Below are 22,584 nucleotides of genomic sequence, written 5' to 3'. Positions count from 1 at the left end.
CTATCTGTTGATTTCCGGTATACAGTGGTTTTTAATTTCCCACCACTCTTGTGTGTCATGCAGTCAAGGAAAACTAGTGTACCCGATGTGGACTCTAGCTCCATGCTAAACTTAATGTGAGTCTAATGTGTTCAGATTTTGAAAGAACTCGTTCACCTTATCCCGCTTTATCACAACGAACGTGTCATCTACGTAACGCCAGAACAACCTTGGTGAACACTCGAATCCGTTTGAAGCTTTCTGTTCGGAGTCTTCGATGTACGTGTTAGCCAAAACCGGGGATGTTGGTGATCTAGCAGGTATCCCTAAACCACTTGCCGGCAAGTCACCCACACACATCGAAGATACGTCTGACTTTGCTAAAATAGAGCTAAGTTTCAGATAGAGCTTTGCTAGCTTTGATGTCAATTCAATGTATACCAACGTTCTAAAGCGGACGTGGAAGTAGCGAGAAGACTTTTACTGGCAGACACAACGCTGAAAGAACGAACGCAACTCTCCGTAGACGAGATAGTTGAAGGCATAAAGGTATGCCTAAACTGACTCAATTATATACTCTCAAGAACAAGGTTTAGCGGTGGGTGTCCTAGACTGAAGAAGCAAGGACGAAAAAATCCGGGTTCATCATAAAGATGAATCGCCCTAACCAATCGATCGTAAATCTTAGTCATCCCCACTAACCAACAAACAGTATCATCAGACTGAACACCCAGCCCTGATCAAGTCGAGCGGTCATAACAAATCTCACGGATTGGTTCCCTGACTGCCTTAAAACCCAATCAAGTAGATCATAAGGTTGACGGAAACCCGGGACTGCGCCTACCTGATGAGCCCAAAGTGGAAGGGCGAAACCGGTCGTGGGCTGTCGAATAGTTTTCAGCAACCTTGTAAGTAGTCTCCCAATAAACCTATTTACCGACTCACATGGCCGCTGTTGGTAGCTACGGAATTTGTAGAATTCATGTTTACATCCTTCTCGTTTGAACGATCATCCATATGTCCAAACGCAATTATTCTGATAGGTCTACACCAAGGGTGTAGATCTGCTCTCAATAGAGCTCGTCAGTAGCGCATATTCTTCGCCATGCCAGGGTTTGAACTCCAAACTTCTAACATGCCAGGCAAGCGTGTGACTAGTCCTCCGTCACCGGAGGCTGAACATAGGTGCATTCTCACGTTTGAACGGATAAATACGTTCTCTCTTGGGTGATGTGACTAGTTAACCCCACACCTCAGGCGAGGAACTGATAACTGTCGATAACTGTGTCGAGTGACCAACCTGTGAGGAATTCCCAGCAAGTGAGTATCACAGACACCTGAAACATTGCTGCACGATGTTTAATTAGTTGGTAGTGGTTGCCGGAGCTTAATGTAATCGAAACATTGCAATGCAGAAATGTTATGTGCGTTGACCCTTGAACAAATCGGTCAACATGGATCACGCTGCAAAATAAATAAATAAAGGCCAAACCACTGGAGGCCTGTGAACATTTGAAAAGACGATAATGGTTTTCGACGAACTGAATACGGTGGTGCGTGTAGGCGCTCAGCCTCTTAAAGAACAAGACTGGTCGGCGAACACACACAGCTGGTTGCTAGCTATTAGCTTACCTAAAATGTATATACATGGATGAACGCTGACACCGCTGACTTGTCTATAAACATCATCACATTGGTATCTTTCTACAACTCGTTTAAGCGCTCTCGCACCACTGGACATCCTCTAGTACAGTACCATGCAAACGTTCTCTTGGGACCGCCAAATGCAAATAAGCTAGGACAACTAATCATACAAAGTGAACAAAAGTCCATGATTCATGCTTCAGTACATGGTTAAACGTTCGAATAAATGGAATATCATAACTTAAAACTTGCAAACCTCTGACTTCAAACTCCCTTTGAAAATCCACAGAAGTGTTACCGTGCAAAACAGTCACTACTCTGAATGCGCGATTATTGACATGTATGATATACATTGAACAAAGACTGTTCTGAACAGACCCATTCAGTTATGAATGTCTGACAAAGAGTGCACTCAAAGGAAACTGCTGAGCTCTCGGTCTGTATTCGTATATTCAACTCAAAACTCATTAATTAGCCGCTCAAAGTTTGGAATTAGTGTGTGTTAACGCAAACATCATAAAGCTGTTCTATATTGCTAGTGACGGTGGAATCGTTTTGAAGAAAAACGACAAAAAACGTTAGCAGTACTCTCGCGGAATGCACTATGCCAGGAAAGCAGTCTTCACTGTTTCCTTGATTAATTCTCTGCTTATGGTGCATCTTTTCCTCATCGGATATCTAATGTTGTGGGTTTACGGTCGATGCTCATCGTATCACATGGCCTCCAAAGCACGACTTTTATTTATGTACACCCCTTTTCCTCGGTAAAATGATATATGGTATCTGGAAACACTGTACTTCGGTGAACGGCGTCTGAGTGGATAAACTGACTAACTGACGGACTTGAGTCGTTGCCACTTACCTATGGAATCTGTTGCAGTAATTTAATGAATTTTATCACATTTCTCTTCGTGATTAGCCAGCACATCCAGTACTACTGAAATTCGGTTCATCTGACGCATATTCAGGCAATTATGGGTTCATCTAAAGAATACGGTAGAATTTCATCATACCGGGGAATTATATCGCAACACTTGTCCCAGAAACACCAACACACTATGCCTTCTCCGGCTGGTAACCATCATTACTGCGTACCTCATAAGCGTCTAAAGAGAATGGCATCAGTGACCAACCGTTTAGCAGGTCAAATCAACTTTATTTCATTGCAAGCTGACAAAAAACTACTCGTTTTTTTAACCATCTTTAAGTATCCGAAGTGGCTTGATTTCTGGGGCGATACAAGCTCCACATGCATACTACAACAGCAGTCTTATCATTACAGTGAATTTTTCCATGAAAGTAATCGGAGTTACCTGCCTTAACTATTTGCGCTTCATCCAGGTCACACACCGTCACGTGATTTCTGGTGGTCTTTTGATGCAGACTTTCACCAGCAGTGATGTATGATGGGAAAACGAAATTAACAATGAGATCCCCTCTCAAAGCAGTTTTCTCGCTACACAAAGTTAGGAGCAAGGTATGTCTCGAGGTTTAGTTCGTGTAATGGTAGCACGAGACACGTAAATGTGAATACTGAACTACCATAAAGGCAGACTCCTTCCTCACTTTTAGTGGTCACAGACCCATCGCCCAAAATTTGCTGAATCACTGTGCAATATGTTGATATTTTAGCCTGTTCACGATGGCGAATCAACTTCGGTGGTGTCTGCTTATAGCTGACCAAACTTAAAACCTTCAAACTCATATTTGGTCAATTCATGCGTCACCAGAAGATCAACTACTATTGTCCGAGAAATTTAGGCGAATGAATGAACGCGCCACAAAGTATCCTTTATTCCTACGGACACATTTATCTAAAGAAAACTTCACTTTATAGATTTGTTAAATATATCACTTAATTTTGTGGCTGATGACGCTATTATCATATGGCGTACAAATGAAGACCTGCAAATGAAGCCCTGCGTAACCACCCGGGCCACAATGGTTCTCAACCCTCGGCTAATATTTTATGCTGAAACAAATTCCATTCTTCTTTTATAGGTTTCACGTGACCTCTTGGCGGGAGAAATGCTTTCGTTAAATCAGTCACGACTTTAAAGCCAATAAGTTACTCCGACAACAAATTTATTGATACGTAGTCAGAGCTCTGTCAGAAATGCGGATCCTCAGGACAGTATAGAAAAATCTTCCATAAAATAATCAGTGTCCGCCACGAGTTCCACTCTCCTCAATCCTATTTAAGTTCGTGATCGATGAGCTTACAAGACGAACGCTGGAAGGTCTCCAAAACCCTGGTATTCACATAGCCGCTGATGTGAGTGTTATTGACCAAGAATATGTAGATAACACCGTTTCCGTCTTCGAAGGGAATGTGGATGTGTTTTCGGATGAACTGACCACAATCATCATCTCACTTTAGCCTTCACTGTGAACCCACGAAGTGCAAGATAATGCTCCTAGACGTGCAGTCACTGAACACGTTACAACCCGGGGCGAGGCACTTGATGTTGTGGAGAGTTTTACTTATTTCGGGAGTTTTAGTTCTGATTGCGATTCTCACCATTTCCCTTTAGCCTTCACTCTGAACCCACAAAGTGCAAGATAATGCTCCTAGACGTCACTGAACACGTTACAACCCGGAGCGAGGCACTTGAAGTTGTGGAGAGTTTTACGTATTTCGGGAGTTTTAGTTCTGATTGCGATGTGATAGTTGATGCGAATGCGCGAGTTTCTAAGATTCGGGTCGCGTTGAAGTAATTTGAGTTGCTTTCGGCGTCAAAGTGATATAGCCTTGATTCTTAAGAGACGTGTGTATCCGACTAGAGTATGGGCTGTTTTGTTGATGGTTGTGAGACTTGGTTTGTTCGAGCAATGCAACTGAGACATCTTCAGGTAGTTCATAACCGTTGTCTCAGGAACATAGTTCGTTTGGATTGGTTTCGGGGACTCCGTAACAGGGCAGCGAGGAAACGTTCATGTCGTTCTTATTGGCAGTTTCTATCTAGATTTCCTAACCCGGTTTCCAAATGTTATTGAAAGTGAGACTACTCACCTGTTTGTGATACAATCATCTTGTTATTGCCGGTTTGGTTGTTGATAAAGTTTTAGATATTATCTACTCTGATTTGCAAGTAGATTTTCTTGTTCAGTTATTCAACTTTTTAGATTCAATCCGCCATTAAGATAAGTCACTAGGAAATGCGTTAACCTATCTGCATTGAAGAGTATTTTAGTTGTTCATGCGAATAGCTAGCCCCGTTCGTTTTCGTTGCTTCACATTCAGCACGCGTGGTTAACTAGGATGTGAAAACTCATCTATATTTCCAACCCTAATTACTTCATTTTGTTGGCTTTTTTGTCCTAAGGGTTTCAAGGTGAGTTTCGAGATAAATTAACTTTTGTTACTCAATACTATATGTACTTTGGCGTTGATTGTTGAACACTAACTAACATCCCCGAAATTGAGTAATTCATTCGAACCGCCATTAAGATAAGTCACTAGGAAATGCGTTAACCTATCTGCATTGAAGAGTATTTTAGTTGTTCATGCGAATAGCTAGCCCCGTTCGTTTTCGTTGCTTCACATTCAGCACGCGTGGTTAACTAGGATGTGAAAACTCATCTATATTTCCAACCCTAATTACTTCATTTTGTTGGTTTTTTTGTCCTAAGGGTTTCAAGGTGAGTTTCGAGATAAATTAACTTTTGTTACTCAATACTATATGCAATTTGGCGTTGATTGTTGAACACTAACTAACATCCCCGAAATTGAGTAATTCATTCGAAGGGTTAAGACAAAAAGAGATGAGAGTGATCGCCTTCTCCAAGAATAAATTGGTTGTTTTGAGCTATTTATGCGGAGTAAAACAGGGCGCGTCTGAAAGGAGGCAGTTGATGATAGGCCATTTGAGTTGCCCTTCTCCAATGAATATAAGCGTGTTAATGATCGTGGTTAGCATTAACTGGACGTCTGTTTTATCATTTTTGTATTCTTTCGGTCTAACAACGAAGTTATTCCGACGAATTCCGACATCATGATTAAAAATGGAGCACCAAAGATCCATCGCACTTAGCTCGACCAGGTTAGCTTTTTTCAATTGTGAGTAGGCAATATGCACCAAGTTTAGACTCCTGTTGTGTTGTTGTAGCTATAACGGACCCAAACCTTCAACAACTTGTGACCTGGAGAAAAGACTTCAAGCAGTTTCGTGATGTGAACGAGGCACAGCTATTAAAAGGGGCTCGCATCGCGGCGACCTTCGGGCCACGTGATCCCGTACCTGTCAAACCCACAGCCGAAAGGCTCATTTCACTGTGCAACAAAATCTCCCCAGTTGTCAGCAAAAACTGGAATGCCTTACAACATGCACTAATCGAATCTGATCCAAGTGGTTCAGAAAAAATTTCGTGGGGTAATTTCAAGGTAAATTGGTGTCTTTTTAAAGGTTTCCTTGGCGCACCATTGGTGCTGTACTTTGATCAGAGTAGATCTGTGGTGGCCCTCTCTTTGTGAATGTGACTGACTGAGTGTAAATTGTCTCGAGTTCATTTGAATCCACTAGAAACACAACGCAGATCGATAAACAGATGAAATTGTGCAGAACAGTTTAACAATCTCCAGGTTCTTAAAATGTGATGCTATTTCATTAGGTCATCGTTTGACAGTAGCTGTGAAACTCGTTTGTTTGTAGAAATGGAGGAACGATTACGGAATGACAACCCTGGATGAGAGGAGACCCAGTTTTTTTCGGTTCAGCTGCTCATAGAATTTCACTTGTTTATCACGCATTCCCGTTTCTCATTCGGCTTGTTGGACACACGCTCTAAGAGCAACTGAATATGTTCAGCACTGAGAACGATAGTTTCCTTCACTTTCGCATTATCAGATGAAATATCCTGCCCCATATTTGCCTGGTGTGACTTGATAAATTTCCGAAGTGGCTGTTTACTCACCTGGTACCTGTTTCACGAAGGGCAGGCTATGATCTTCTTATCACTGGTTTATTAATTTGATCCGAATACAGTAAACCTGACTTCAGCCTTTCCTAGAGAGTACAGTAATATAAAAAATTCCATTGCTGTTTAGGTTCGTTGAGTCTATTCTCCACGCGGCTCCGGCTTACTAGGCGAGCGTCGTACCGAATGAGCTACCGAGGACTTCGAAATCTGCCAGGCTCATGCATCTGAATTTCATAGCCGGTTGCCATACTTGTCTGTTGGATTAACAGTTGACAACCCCGAATGCTAGGGACTTCATCAATGGTCCACACATTGCTGCTGTCTAGATAACGTCTCCAATGCGCAGCCATCCACTCCAAACCATCTTTGAACGAAACTATGACATCTATAACCAATGTATGGCAACTGAGCGGTTTTTACAGATGATAATGGTTTACAGCTGATAGCAAACTGTTAGCAACCAGAAGGAAATTAGCCAAAATTTTAAGTAAGAACAACAAACGAAAACATACACCTGTTTGTGGACACGAACCTCATCGTTCCACATGTCGCATTCATGTTTTGTTTTATTCCAACGAGTAACCTCACCTATAGAAGTCAAACACCACATTAAACCAATGGATGCTAAACTGTAGTGTGAGCAATATTCGTCTGAGAAAGGCATAGCGACCTTCTTAGGAGAAGACCGTGTGGCAACTTGGATGTGTTCTTTCCCGAGAAGATAAGCCATCTTTTTAATTTGGGTGTCCCAATCGGAATTCATGCAATGCTACCAAGGTGCCACTTAATTACCTGTTGGTTAACTCAAGGTGGCTGAGGTGTAAAGTGTCCATTATCTTATTGAGAACGTTGCGTTCAACAATCTATCTAGAAACGCATGCTGTCAGTGGTCCGGAACGAGCGGGAAACGGCTATGCAGAAAATTTCGGTAGCAGACATAGAAAATGGAAGCTAGTTTTCATCAAAAATCATTTAACAAACTGGCCATTCTAGTCTTCATTTCACTACAGCAATTAGTTTACATATCTGGTTACAGTGCGTCGTCATTTTTCTGCACAAATCAGTGGTTGTCTCACTGCTTCCTCTCGAATTACTTTCAAGCTCTCAAAGAGATTCATCATCATTGACCGGGAAGTTGGTATCACCTAATCCATAACTCTTTTTACCGTAAAACGGTCAGTCCTCATTCACCGTGCGATCGAATGAGCATCAGGGTGTAAATGAGACAGCTTGCTGAACAGTATCCTTGTTTCCGAATTTTTCTAGAACATAGCCAGGCGGTTTAATTTTCCGCTCAGTGAGAGTGAACTGACCGAGTTATGCCGCGGTTTTGACTCCAAAGAAAAGGACTTGTAAGTTAACTATTTCTATAATCTTCATTAGAAAACCGTGATATTTCAAACAATGTGATCTTTTTTGAGCTAGTGGTGGACAGACTTTACTTTCCGCACAAAGAAACCTCTGAAGTGAGGAACAGTTATTGCCGCATGCACTCTCCCTTCTGCGTGCGGGATATCCCAGTGATTGCGGTCCATGATTCAAACTTATCCTCGGAAGCTCGACCGCTCTTGTCTAGTCTTGAACAACCCGGCAGTATCTATGCTCTCATGATATGGCAGCTATGTATCCAAGACACCTTCCTGCCGAAATTTTGAAGTACTGGGCTGTCGCCAATATTATTAATCCTTATAACCATAAAACTCGTCAGTCTTGCCAAATAATGAAGCAAAGCAAACGGTAAAATTGGACGTTGAACTTTGAGTGGGGTATTAAGAAAACGAATCAGTTTAACTCGGTGCTACCTCTTGGATTAATCTAAAAGGGAACCCCTAGTGAGCTCAGAGACTACAATGTTGGACGTAGTACTACCACAGTACTACCGTGCCTCTGGTAGTTTATTCTTATTTCCATATTTGTTTGCATTAGATCGTACTATGTCCACACGTGCAAAACGATTAAGAGTACCTCAAGTAAAGCAAAGTTTGCGTAATACTGACGACATACCACCACGGCGTTCTGCATTTTAGATTGGATTTTATGGGTTGACTTAAACATTTCTGGCTGCTATTGATGTGTTCCTTATGCGGTTTTACTGGTATCTGGTCTTCTAATTATCATGATATCTAAGAAAAGTTTTTGGTCCCGGTGTCTTTATCGTCAGCCAGTCGGCGCAGTAAATAGACATATCTATGTGTCATATCTATATACCGAGGTGTATTTTACTGAAACGCAAATGATTCTGGGTCCATAAACACTCCGAAATTTGTTGTGAGTCGTTGTTGAAATATGCCAGAAGTGGATACGTGATCAACCTAGGAAAGTCTCGTCCATAACCACTGGATCGAAAAAATCGTGTAACGTCAATTGACATGTGCATGCACCAAAAAACCACTGTTTACCGACCTGACACTGTCTTAGAGAAGCACAATATACATAGCTGTGCTGTGTAGTTTATATCTTTGTTGGGAGCTTACTTGAATGGGAACTGAGTGAGGAAGTGTGGTTTTTGTGGCCACCATGACAATGACGTTGCGTGCGTTCAGAGAGCGTCTTATGTCATACACGCGCCATACTTATCAAACCTTAGTAGTCAAAAGGAATCCCAATCAATATCTGCCACTTTGACGTGGTGGTTGGTTTTGCGCGTTGATCGCGCTGGCTATACCAGATAGAATGTCGTTACACATGGAGCATTCGTGCCATTAAGGTCAATGTGGAACAGTTATGGTAAGGCGATGGGATCAGGTAGGTCAGGAGGTGGTCAGGCATTGACTTAACAATGACTCTTGAGAACCACAGCCAGAAAACTCAGGTGCTTATGTCATTACCGTCTCCCTGTTTTGGTACTCCGAGTTGAGATACCTCGTTGGTTAGAGATGTTGGGGGACGTGGCCCTGTTGCCCACTAATTGGCGCATGCATCCAAGATGTTGCCATTATCTCAACTTCTTTTTCAAATCATCATCATTATCAGCTGCGAAAACCTTGTGCACGTTCTTCAGTGGTTGTCGCTTCCACAGATTCTTTCACCGATGATTTGGGCAGATGGAGTACATAGCTGCGCATTGGAGATGGTAGCGGTCGTCAGTGAACTTTTAATTGGGGAGAGGTTGGGAATGTAGCTATGAATTGAAGGCAATTGTTTGGATGCACGAGCGTCATTGAGGGCACGATAGAACCATGTCTAAAAACTCCCCTAACCATTGATGTATCTCGTCTCCGGATTCCGATCCAGAGAGAAACCAATGATCAGTGCAGCTGAGTTTGCTGGTAATGGCTTCCATACTTCGCTGCCAAGTTGTTTGACCTACCTTGGCTCGTTTTCACACTTCGTGTCGTTGTGCGAAAACAGCTCCTTGAGAAAGTCAGTCGACTGGCATCCAGAGTACCTTGTCAAGCCAGTGCAACTTATGCAGTGTGATCTGTCGTGGATGAGTTATTTCTTCCGTATAATAATATGGAACGCACCGCTGCACTATAAACTCGATCATCCACGGTTAAGCTGGTTTCACACATACGCTACAGATGACGCAAGCTCAAAAAAGCTGCCCTGGCCTTCCCTATTCGGATGGAAATCTAATATTTCGCCTGACCACCGGGACTGATACAGCTGCTCAAGTAGACTAATATGTCTACTACTTCAGCCGGCTCATCCGCAACCATGAAACTAGGGTTCAAGCCCACCCAGTCTTGCAGTGACACCTTGCAATGTACAGATTTGAAACGCATGCCAAACCGTGAGACAGGGTTATCTAGCTTATTTATTATTGTTCGTATTACCTTGGCGTCAGACCTAAGAAGAGCTATGTCGTTTGCTTACTCGAATTTTGTGAGATAATGCCCTGGGGTCACTTCCACCCCACAGTCACTAGAGACTGATAGTGAGCCGTAGCAGTGACGACGTTGAAGAGAAAGGGTGGAAGGCGACAGCCTTGCCTGATACCACTTAATGTGGTGAACTCAGACGACAGCTTTCCATAGACCTTCACTCGTCCGCGGGATTTAGGCGCACTGCGCCTTAAGGAGGACAAAAAAATTATGGGGTACACCTTTGCTCCATAGACAGTGCCGTAGTGCCTGGCGGTTCATAGAGTCAAAGGCATTTTCCAAGTCAAAGAAAATAATCATTGTCGGTTTCTGGAGGCAGGACCGCTGTTTCGGAATCTGTCGGAGGACAAAAATGTGATCGGTTCATCTTCTAGTAGGACGAAACTCAGCTTAGTTCGCACAGTTCTGTCACTCTTTATGTTCATTCAACCTTGAAAGTATGAAACCAGAGAGCACTCTCGATGCCAAAGCGACCAGGCTGAGGCCAGGATGGCTTTCACACAGTGTTTGTGTGCTCTTTTTGAAGACGTACATCAATGTCGACGTACTCAAACCTTCAGCCATTTGCTTTTCACGCCACGTCAGTTTGGTAACCAGGGTTATACCCCTAACTTAAAGAGAGCTGGATACAGACCGCCTGGTCCTCGCGCCTTCTTACGTTCCATTAATAATAGTTCGCAATTTATTTATTCTTCTGACAGGCGAATAAGCGCTAACTTGTATTCACGTTGTATTCTCCAGCGGCTGTGCTACGATGCGCCAGCTGAACTGTTCTCCGAAATGTTCGGCCCGACTTTCCAGTCGACGTTTTTGCTAGTGAATTATTGGACAACGTTCCTCAGTCATCGTTTCACGGAATGCTGCTTTCATAGGCAGATGAACACAACTTTTCGCGGGAACAAGTGCATTCTCCCTTTCCCGAGCTCTCGGTCTTTCCTTAGGCTGTTCAATACTTGGCGTTTGAGGGATTTGCGCACTTTCGTACTCGTCACCTGCTGGTATATATTTCCTGTCATCAGGCAGGACTGGCCATCTCGACATTAATCTCTGGCCTCACGGTCGAAAAGAAGTCGGGAAAACAGCACTGAACGCACCTAGCATGGCTGGTGCCATGCTTCATTCACTTGCTCACTTCCAGTATATTATCGGTTTACTGTAGAGAGCTGCTGATCTGTCTCAGGTCGATACTGCTGAGCCATGGTAGTTCTGCAAAGATGGTGGGTTGGTATGCTTCCTGATGACTTACGAGGGCCCGAAGGAAGACGAACTGTTAGACGTGCACGCACCATGGTGTGATTGGAACCAAGTTGTGTGCTTCAGGAGGAACGGCAATCCTGAACTGGGGCTCTCCACCTGATCCAACTAGGTCCCAGTTTTCCTGCACTTGGTAGCCTCCAGTGTATTTGATGCGAACGTTTATGCTGAAAGCGTATGCTAGATCCACGGTTGATTATCAGTTGGTGGCCTCCGGCTTACGCCATGTGAATATGTATGCTGAAAGTACGTACTTACCAGGAACAGTTGATGATCGGCATAAAATTAGAGAAGTCAGTCTTCGTTGTCCGTATGGCGAGAATGGACTACGAATCGGCCGTCCAGGTGTGGTTTCAAAAAGCTGAGACAAACAACTTTGGCATTCACGACACCCAAAAGAATTACAGTGCCAGTGCCTCTTGCTACATCAACAAACATGAGCAACCCTCGATAGAAATTATACTTCTAAGCATCAGAACTGCATTCCCCTGGGGCATAAGCCGATAGCACAAACAGGCACCACATTTTATGCCCAGAAGTGATGAGCTTGATTGAACCGGACAACGGATCTAATCCAGCAATGCGCGTTGAATTTTCGGGCTGAGTGCAACTCCAACATTATATATTTCACGATTCATCGCATCGGGATCACTGAACGTAAGGGGCGAAATGTGGAAGAGTTGATTTCGTCCTTGGCGTTCTGAGATGCGTAAGCTTGGGTCTTTAATGTGTCTCGGAGACATAGCGTACATCAACCCCGGGGGATTACAAGCGAGCATTTCCCGATTGTTAATTTGACCAAGAGTACAGACGTTGAAAGCTCCTATATACAAAGGATCTTGTGGATTTAGAAAGGTGATAATTGTTTATTGTTAGTAGGCAACTGACAGCCAAATGACCCAGATACGTTTGGTTGTGTGGTGGGAAAGGATTGGAGAGGGATATAGGTGGATACAGAACTGTACGAGCGAGTGGTACTTCCTGGTTGCTCAGACTGAGGAAGGGGGTCTGGATGAGTTATCTCACCCTGACTCAAAAGTCTGACCCATGAGGCAACGCACAGTACAGTTGTCCTTGGGGACTTTTCCCGGAGCCGATGACTAAAAAATCTGGCTTGTTCGGCTTCAGCTGGTTGGACTAACCCAGGGACGCAGGGAGTGGGGCGTTTCTTTCTTAATTCTGAAACGGCTGCGCGCAGCAGATTCCTTTTGAGAAGCACAGGACTCTTTGATTTTAAAAGTATTTCGACCGTATCGAATAATTCGCCACAGGTCACGGTCAACCGTTTGGTGATCGGAATGTGCGGTCTTTAGAGCTGACTGTTTTGAAACTGTCCTTTCAGAGGGGAAGGCAGCAGCGCTGTTTCCGTGACTGTGGACATGCTGATTTCCAGGGGGAAATGCCTTATTACCTTCGCACTCCTATCGCAGAGGACAATACGTCTTTACATCCAGACCACCTCGTGGTACAATTACTCGTAGTACGGGATCTCGCTGTTCGTGATCTGACTGTTCCCCTTTGGCTTACCTGGCATGATTACATCGTGTGGAACGACGTTCCAGCTAGTGTAACCTGCGGGATCATTGCACCACTCAATCACAACCACCAATTCAATGTTGCACATTTAGGTCAGGGCCAATGAGTAACCTTCTCAGGACATCAATGAGTGAAACTGTGGTATATTTAACTAGTGAACAGCAGAACGCGGTTTGCTGCTGAAGACGAGTCATACAGATTTCTAACAAACATGTTTATGTGGACAGTTATATCAGAGTCCCTTTAATTTCGAGATTTCATTGGTTTGTCTAGCGTGGTTGAGAATTTATTTCACAATAAATTTCGGGTCACTGCCTCGTTGATCTATCCTTTTTACTTGACAGGCAATTTGCTTACTGTCCTCATATCTTATTTGTCTATCTATCCTTTGTTGAGTTGAAAAAACTGATGGCCAAGCAATGGAACTTATGGCGAAGATTATCCAAACCGAAAATTTACATTTCGCCCCAGGACTCATCTTTGTATTTGAGATTGAGTAAATCGTAATCCTCGCCCTAAAAGTACATGTTTAACAGTAACCTCCACGCTTTTAACTTACCGATTTTGTTTAATTAACAGTCTGTTACTTACTTTGNCTTTGCTAATAATTCCGAAAATTCGGATCATACTATCAGCGTGATGAACTTTAAATTGCCATTAGTTTGTGAAAGAACAGCACTCAAAACTGAGATCATTGACTCTGATAGCACTGATGGTAAACACTTTTCAAGATATTAGCCTGAAGTGTGTGGAACACTGTTGCAGATTTTCGGTTGAAAATTGAACGCCACTCAATCACAACCACCAATTCAATGTGGCACATTTAGGTCAGGGCCAATGAGTAACCTTCTCAGGACATCAATGAGTGAAACTGTGGTATATTTAACTAGTGAACAGCAGAACGCGGTTTGCTGCTGAAGACGAGTCATACAGATTTCTAACAAACATGTTTATGTGGACAGTTATATCAGAGTCCCTTTAATTTCGAGATTTCATTGGTTTGTCTAGCGTGGTTGAGAATTTATTTCACAATAAATTTCGGGTCACTGCCTCGTTGATCTATCCTTTTTACTTGACAGGCAATTTGCTTACTGTCCTCATATCTTATTTGTCTATCTATCCTTTGTTGAGTTGAAAAAACTGATGGCCAAGCAATGGAACTTATGGCGAAGATTATCCAAACCGAAAATTTACATTTCGCCCCAGGACTCATCTTTGTATTTGAGATTGAGTAAATCGTAATCCTCGCCCTAAAAGTACATGTTTAACAGTAACCTCCACGCTTTTAACTTACCGATTTTGTTTAATTAACAGTCTGTTACTTACTTTGATAATAATTCGGAAAATTCGGGTCATAACATCAGCCTGATGAACTTCAAATTGCCATTAGTTTGTGAAAGAAGAACACCACTCAAAACTGTGATCATTGACTCTGATAGCACTGATAGTAAACACTTTTCAAGATATTAGCCTGAGGTGTGTGGAACATTGTTGCAGATTTTCGGTTGAAAATTGAAAGATTATTTAGGGGTGTGTGACTCTCTTTGAAGGATAAAACTTTATTTGAGCCAGTCACTTGTGACGCAACATTAGAGGCTCATGGCATTCAATTTTTCACCATTTCTCAGAGACTGTCTCAGGCGGCAGTCAGAATATCAGAAAACTAATTCACACGTTTCTTTTCCTTTTCGTGGTTGGTGACAATTAACCTAACAGACTCACGTTAAATTCCCTCGCTGTAGCGTTAACTACCATCGTTTTATGAAGCATTTCTCTGAGAATCTCCCAGAAGAGAAACCGGTACCAACACTATTTGACGAGAGATTGTACCAGTTTACCAATCTGGCAAGTCCCAACATTCGATGTTCTAATTTTTCTCTGGTGTATGGTTGTTTTGGTTCCGCACCTTTGAATTTGACACTAAATCGAGGGCATTTTGACCTCAACCCATATAGAGCCGTCAAGTGATTTTGGGCACAAAATAAATGAAATCCCTTTCACAATACCTCAAACGACAAAAATGTTGTCGTGTGGTAGATACAACTGGATGTTGCAGTATAGGGAGCATCCATAAGAAACTGGATTCACGGCTTCGCTTTATTAAAGCTCAGCTGAAGTTCATAAAGCATTACATACTGTTTTTGATCTATAAATTTCTAATCAGAGGCAATATGGTTGTAATGGGCCCTAGTTATGATCACTTTTAAAGTTTGATCCCCAGATATTTACTCGTCAAGCACTGAGATTCCTGCACTCGATCGTTGGTTTGTGACTACATCATAGGTCGTACGAGGCGGACGCATTCCCGGTAAGTCTTACCAGTTAATTAGAACAAGAAATAAAACAAGCTTATACTGATTTCCAAAATATACCTTCGTTGGTACTAAAGACGGAGTTAAAATAGGTATTTTGAAATAATCGGAAGATCCCATTGAACACGTGATTCTATGACTTTTGTTTCTGTTATATCGTGGGTGGCCGTCTATTGGTTACGCCTGCCCTGAACCAGACTACGCGATAAGGAGAAGACAGATAACTCGGGACACTGCTGTATTGTCAGGATAAAACATACAGAGCTTCTGCGTAAGTATATGGGATGACTAAATGGCCAAATATGGTCGTTCACTTGTTCGTTCTGTACAGCCAATGGCGGTGTTCCGGTCGTGAACAATTTCAGCCCACTCCACTGGTTTTATGTTGCTAAGCCGTGTTTGGTGAGCTTCGCCAACGCACCTGCTTTCCGGACGTGTCGTACTGATGTTGACCTTGGGGATGCGTCACCCTCTGCATATGTACTTTTTCCATGTCTGGGCTCGTCCTGGCAGTTTCCGATAGGCGTTGCATGTACAAGCATTTCCGTGATAAATAGGTTCTTCATGTTGATCCTCCAGGTTTCAAAATTCCCGCTTCTCTCCGCTTACAAATATTTGCCCTAGGAGCAACTTCATGCCAGCTCTACCTCTACAACACTAACCCAAGACGATTCAATCTGTCCACCCAGAGAGGCTTGGGTTCTCATTACCTACCGTTTCTAGTCCTAACTTGATTGGTTTTATGTTCATGATGGCACATCGTAACGGCATTATCTCAGAAGCGCCTATTAGCTGTTGATCAGGTGACTACTGTGCTATGTGCTCGTCTTGACAATTGGCTTGCAAATACTTCGTCCCTGACCAAGCAAACGTTATCAGCACATCTCCTAGATTGGTTTGCAATCCAACTCCCATGCTCATGGCAATCCGATCAAAACCATTTAGGTTCGATTTCGCCAGAATGATCAACTGGAATAATTTGTCGACAAATGAAAGTTTATGCGAAATGTATTGAGTCAACATCATCATCAATAAAGACAATAGTTGACAGATGCAAACGGGAGCTCACTTCACTGGTACCTCTTATCGTTTTGCTATGATTTTCAGAATAACGGAGAAAAGTTGACATTCGTTCATGTCCTTGGAGAAATCCGAAAAGCGGTATGTATCCATAGCTTCTCTCTTGGTCAGCGTTGAAAATGCACAAATATTATCACCATATTTGCTCATTCAACTCTTTTGGTTCAGATTTGTCTTAGGTAAACAAATAGAGTAATTTGATACCTTATAAGATCCTACGATGTCAAAACAACAGTAACTAGACAGTTTAGGGTAAAAGTTCAAGGATCCTTCTTAAACTGATCGATTTCTAGTACAACAGCCAACGATATTTACAGATCAAAATACTGGCAATACAGCCACAACAAGGATAAGCTTATTTATTAGGAAGATGGAAATCTTTGTTTATTTGAGACGTCTGGGAAGAGCATTTTGAACTGCAATCAAAATTACTAATTGAATAACTCCGTAGCTCTTGACCAACTACAACCAACACAGGCCTCTTTGGGCAGAAAACAGGTTTCGCACTCTGAGGGAGGGAAAGAACGGCTTTCGTCGTTGAATAGCGCCTTCGAATTCGTCAACAACTTGGTGCATTCCGCTTTCTGGGGTCTCAATTTCATTGGTATGCGAAAATTATACGAACTTTTAAAGAACACTTAAGGATTCATCGGATGAACGTGACACAGAATAGTAGAGCTATATTCATGTCTATATGTCGAGTGGTCCGTCTTTTCAAACATCCATTGTATCATGTTTGAATGTATTGTCGACTATCTATGGAATTTCATTTATTGTAATGACCACGAAACTATGGATAATAATATCACCGTAATGATCCGATCGACTAAATATGCTCAATTCAATTCCAGAGTCTGAACAACAACATAAGGAGAGTGTGCTCACAAAGAAAATTGGCTACGAAAGGAATAGAATCTCACGGAATAAAAGATTTAACTTCAGTATATTTCATGTGGTCATTTTTGAGACAACTGGTGCACACTGTGTGGATAGCTCTAGTGTCAAATTGTAGATAACCGCCTTTTAAAATAGGATCATAGTTACCCTGTTTGCGCTTGGCTGAGAACATTGCAGGAAATGGTAGATATCTAGTGTCAGTGGCGGTTGGGGTCGGATTCTTTCCATATTGTCTGACAGAGCTCGGATATGTCGTAGACCAGCTGTATGTCCCTCTTTCATCCACATTTTAAGGCTTTAAGCGTAATTAAATAGATTGTGGTTGTACTGTAATAAAGCATCAGTGTCAACGCTGATATTGCTGTCTCTGATGCCGAGGATGATTGTCGGACATCCGCTGATTGCCAATGGAGTGCTAGTCCCAATTTCAGTGAACCACCTGGAACCTTAATGATGAGAAATCTGTTTCCACACTGGCCGCGAGCGGACACATATCTTTACAGTATTAGATGATTGCCAGTGGAGTGCTAGTCCCAATCTCAGTGAAACACCTGGAACCTTAATGATGAGAAATTTGTTTCCACACTGGCCTCGAGCGGACACATATCTTTACAGTATTAGATTTCATCCTATTGGTTAGCATTCTGACTGTTTCATTCTGTTTTTCCAGTGCAGAGAAGAATTCAGGTTCTTTTTCACAATTATCAAGATGGCGTCCTTAAAGCCATCATAACAGGTTGGACCATCATTTCTTTCTTCTTAATTTATCGATAAAATACGCCTCGCATCTAATGAGAGACCGCATTCGTTCTCCCCAACAATTTAGATTGCCCTAACAAGCATTACAAAGTACAAAATTCTACTTTATATAGCTCCCTCCCTCTCTCCATTACCTTCAGTGTTTGGATCAATCACGTACGCTGTTGGAGGCATTCCGAAAACTCGATACAAAGCGCCAAGGGATTCTAACAATTCAGCAGATAGAGCAGCTTCTACAAAAACGGAATATAAAACTTTCAGAAGATGATTTGTATCACCTGCAATCCAGCTTTGATTCACATATGCGTGGGTGCATCACGTTTGATGACTTCAAAAGAACAACCCTGAAGGCTTTCAAGCCAGTTTAGAAGTCATTGACGCTTACGACCTTGCGCCTGACAGGCCAGGCCACGATGTTATTTCAAATATTCTGTTATCCACGGAACAGCGAGGAGACCCATCATCTTCAAGCGAATAGGTAGAATCAACAACTTCAGCACAGAATACTCAAGCAAATGAAACTGTGGCTTCAACCCCGATGTAATGGGGAAATATTTCCTTACCATATAATATAGTCCTACATCATGTCAAAATAGTGCCTTGAGTTTGAACAGAGAGCTTGTAAGTTTCAAATATACATTAGCTCATTTCGGACAATCCAGTTTTCTCTCGTTTTGACTTCAATAGTTTCTCCAAATGATTTTTTTACAGGCATCAACTTGGCTCCTTTAATGATTATATTAATGCCAAATAAGTTTAGTGCTCCTTAGTTATTGATGTAAAAGGCTAAATTTTGTTCACTTGTGATGCAGATAGAGGATATCCACTTAGAGCGACGGTAGCAGTGTGGTGGAAACCGTCGTCCTAACAGAAGCGTAAGAAGGAGGTCACGAAAAGTCTTGCTGCTGTCGGTGCTACCAACCTTCCACGATAAGGACTGCGAGATCTCCACTCTGCCTGGTTGGAGACGCTGCATGACATGCCTGCTAGCCGATATCGTTGGGGTTCTTGTCGTCCGTTGCTATCCAGATTGCTCGAATGAGTATTTGTGCCTAGTAATAAGTCCATTTCCCATCCACTTTTATTGTTTCCTTCGAATAAAGCTTTCATATAAATCACTGGTGTACGTTAACGAAGAATCAACGGGATGTCATGCTGACGATGGTGATGATGGTTATGCGGCCACGTTGGGGTTGTACCGAAAATTTTGTTTGCGTCCTTATTTGGATATGGTCTTATTCGCATACTTAGTTGCTGGTAGACTTTTGGCTATCATTTTCAGCTTTACATGGTAAGTAACTGAAATTCAGTGGGCTTAAGCTTTCTTTATGTCTCAGGTCAATACAGAGTATAAAAGTATTGGGTTCAGTCTCATAGGGGGTAAATTAGTACTAGTCATGTTAACGACTGTTGTTAGCCAAGTGGTATTCGAATCAAGTGCAAGCAAGCCAAACAATTGCAGAAAAGAAAATGTATTTTAGATCACATTAGTGGTGTTTCAGTTATGCAAAGAAAAAATACACAAATACCACAGTTTTACAGGAAAATACTTTATACGTAAACATCTTGCTTGGTGCAAGCATTCCGAAAAATGAGCAACTAAGAGCAGTTATGATTTTCGTTCTGCCTACGGAATGGTAGGCGTTTCAAAGAAAAGGAACCTACTACTTACTAGAACAATATAAATTGGATTGCGAGAGTACTAGGGGAATTGCCCTCTGGTCCACTCTTTGAGAATATGGTCTACCTTAACTATCCGGCATTGAACCTTCAGGAAATCCTAATGAGATTTCTATCAATAACCACGCATTGTGCAAAAGATCGTTGTGTGCAGCTGTGTCATATCGTCTCTAATTCAATCGTTTAATGTATGCCGTTTTTCAAAAAGATCGTTTGTTCATCGGAATTGTCCTCTGGTAATATGGACCTCCCAAAAACCCGATAAAGTTCAGTCCTAAGCGACGCTGGCATCTTATGGTGGTTGCACACCAGTCGTGTGACTTAGCAATACCCAGTTTCAACTGACCATGAGGGTTTTTTCTATAAAAAAACAAGTCCTCAGATGGTGTACTTGGCAGATAATCGTGATTGTTTTAGCACTTACCACAATTTTAATGAGTTTCGGAATCAGCAATACCTTTTGCCGAGTTGTCTTTTGTTAGTATCATCAAACAGAAATCAGTACAAATTTATAGAAGTCAACTTTGGAAGTTGTTTAAATCACATATGGAATTACCGCATTAAAAGTGAATACGGCAGGCTTGTAGGATGCATTTGAACAGGAGTAAAAACACGTGTTCAGAGAGGAGGAAATTATGAAATATAGGTTGCCACCATGTCTTTGAACCATGCCAACGTGAACTGCAAGTGGTCTCCTTCTAGCTCAATGAAATGGAGTCGGCCAGTTTCATCTAATCGTTTCAGTCCAAGCCAATCCTGCAAAAGAGGTGCACGTTAAATGAATTCAGTTGCCTTCATTGTGAGTAAATCTGAAGGGAAAACGATGTAATCCGCTGCATGAAAGCAGTTCGTCTATAAATTACTCAGTGGAACATCCCCATGCTTTTCGCATCGCACATTGTAAAAATCGCGCATATGTTGTCCGAACGAAAGTTGTCGTTATTTACTATTTGACGTGATTCACTTCTTGTTTTTATTGGATGATGAAAGCATGAATCGATTATCCCCTCATTCCGCTCTGTCTGAACTACAAGACTCCCGATCAGTGTGTTCAGTTTGATCCGCATTTAGTTCATAATATTGTTAAACTACTGAATTGTGACCAGACTTCTTTGCGAACAGTTTCATCTGCGTTTTACACAAAGAATTGTGCCGCTATCAGTTCAAGACTTCTATATCAACAGGCGTTGGCAATTTTGCCTTAAAAAATTAACAAATTTTCATTCTTCCTGGCACTTTAAATAGATTTTGAAAGGAGCACAGAGATGTTGTAAATCGCCAGTTCGGAAATCATTGTGCATTTTCTTTTTCAAAAAATCGACCTACATTATATGCACGTGACTGACTCTGGATACTCGAGATTGTTCAAAATAGAGCTGTTTATACATTGGGTGGAAACTTCTTTTAAAACTGAATAATGCGTAATTATAGAATTTTCTAGCCTATAACATTGTGTACTTGGTTGACACCATAATATAAAACTTGTCGTCGTTTCTGTCTTCTAGTGCATTGTTAGTGTTCCCTAATTATCAAATTATCTTTTCACTGGGACATTTTCCATTGACTTCTCTTACTCATCAAAATCTACTTTTACAGTCACCTGTACTTTCAGAATGTTAAAAATCAGGTTTTTGTTCGAGCTCAACCATTCAGTTCAAGACACCGGCAGTTGTATCCTACAACAAACTAGATTCTGGACACCTTGGAGGACCCTGTGGCCAGACGCGCTCGGAAAAGACTCTGTAATCTGTCGAAGCAAACCGTGATGCTTGTGCTGCAGGTTCCCTTCTGGAATATGTCGTCGGGCATTAAATGATTTATGTTCTCTATGGTAGACTCTTCATCACCGTCAGCTGTAAGAACCGCGTACTTGTCGTACAGTGGTGGTAGTTTCGTTCACCGATAATTTGAGAGTGGGGTAGGTAGCTGCGCATTGGAAGCAGATAAATTGGAAGCTGATCAATCGGTGCGTAAATACAGGACTGCCGTGGACCGTTAAGTGAAGGAATTGGGAAGGGAGATATGCATTGAAGGCAATAGTTTGGGTGCATGAGCGCCATTGAGAGCGTGACTGGGCGATGTGTGACATGATTCCTAACCATTGATGAGGCCCTTTTCGGGGTCCAAGAAGACGGCAATGACCAGCGCATGTGGGTTTACTGATAGACTGACTGGGCTGACACCAGACGCTTATCGTATTCTCCCTACTTTCTTTCAAAACAGTACTTTGTTTTGAAAAAAATAGTATGGGTATACCTTCAAAATGCACCGGTATTCTTCTTGGAGTGGATTCCAATGTGCTTGTGATGATGTCCTCGTTTAGGCAATGTTATCGGTTTTTATACTGAGTCCAACAAAAATTCCAGATTTTAGGCGTTTGTTGTAAGGGACCTTAAGAGCAACCTTCAACAACAAATAGCACGCATTCTTGAGGGCAGGAAATTTTATTTAATCTGCATCTGTAATCTTATTCTGAGCAGATCTACTGGATCATCCGGATGGGAGACATGAAAGCTTGTCAACTAGTTACCAATATTTTTGTCTGGACTTTGGTGTGGATGGATTCTGTGCATATTTTTTCATGCCTCACTCTGGGTTCGGTAGCGGGGCAACAGGTCTTTAGTAGGGAAAGATACTAATTATTCCTCAGCTGTTTCTCAAAAAATGCCTGTTATCGAGAGTAAATGACTAGAAGG

General features: G+C 42.1%; 1 protein-coding gene across 1 annotated transcript in view; it reads right to left on the bottom strand.

The window, feature by feature from the left end:
- Positions 1 to 20,233: 20,233 nt before the first annotated feature.
- The window catches only part of T265_08176 (hypothetical protein), a gene marked incomplete at both ends in the record, with an annotated part of 30,906 nt that continues 28,555 nt past the window's right edge, over positions 20,234 to 22,584 (bottom strand). Inside the window, one exon of the mRNA XM_009173901.1 lies at positions 20,234 to 20,644. Coding sequence (XP_009172165.1) covers positions 20,522 to 20,644 — 123 coding nt within the window. The remainder of the gene's footprint in view (positions 20,645 to 22,584) is intronic.

Source organism: Opisthorchis viverrini (assembly GCF_000715545.1).
Source record: "Opisthorchis viverrini unplaced genomic scaffold opera_v5_211, whole genome shotgun sequence".
In the NCBI taxonomy this organism is placed as follows: domain Eukaryota; kingdom Metazoa; phylum Platyhelminthes; class Trematoda; order Opisthorchiida; family Opisthorchiidae; genus Opisthorchis; species Opisthorchis viverrini.
This window is presented reverse-complemented; position numbering and strand designations above follow the sequence as displayed.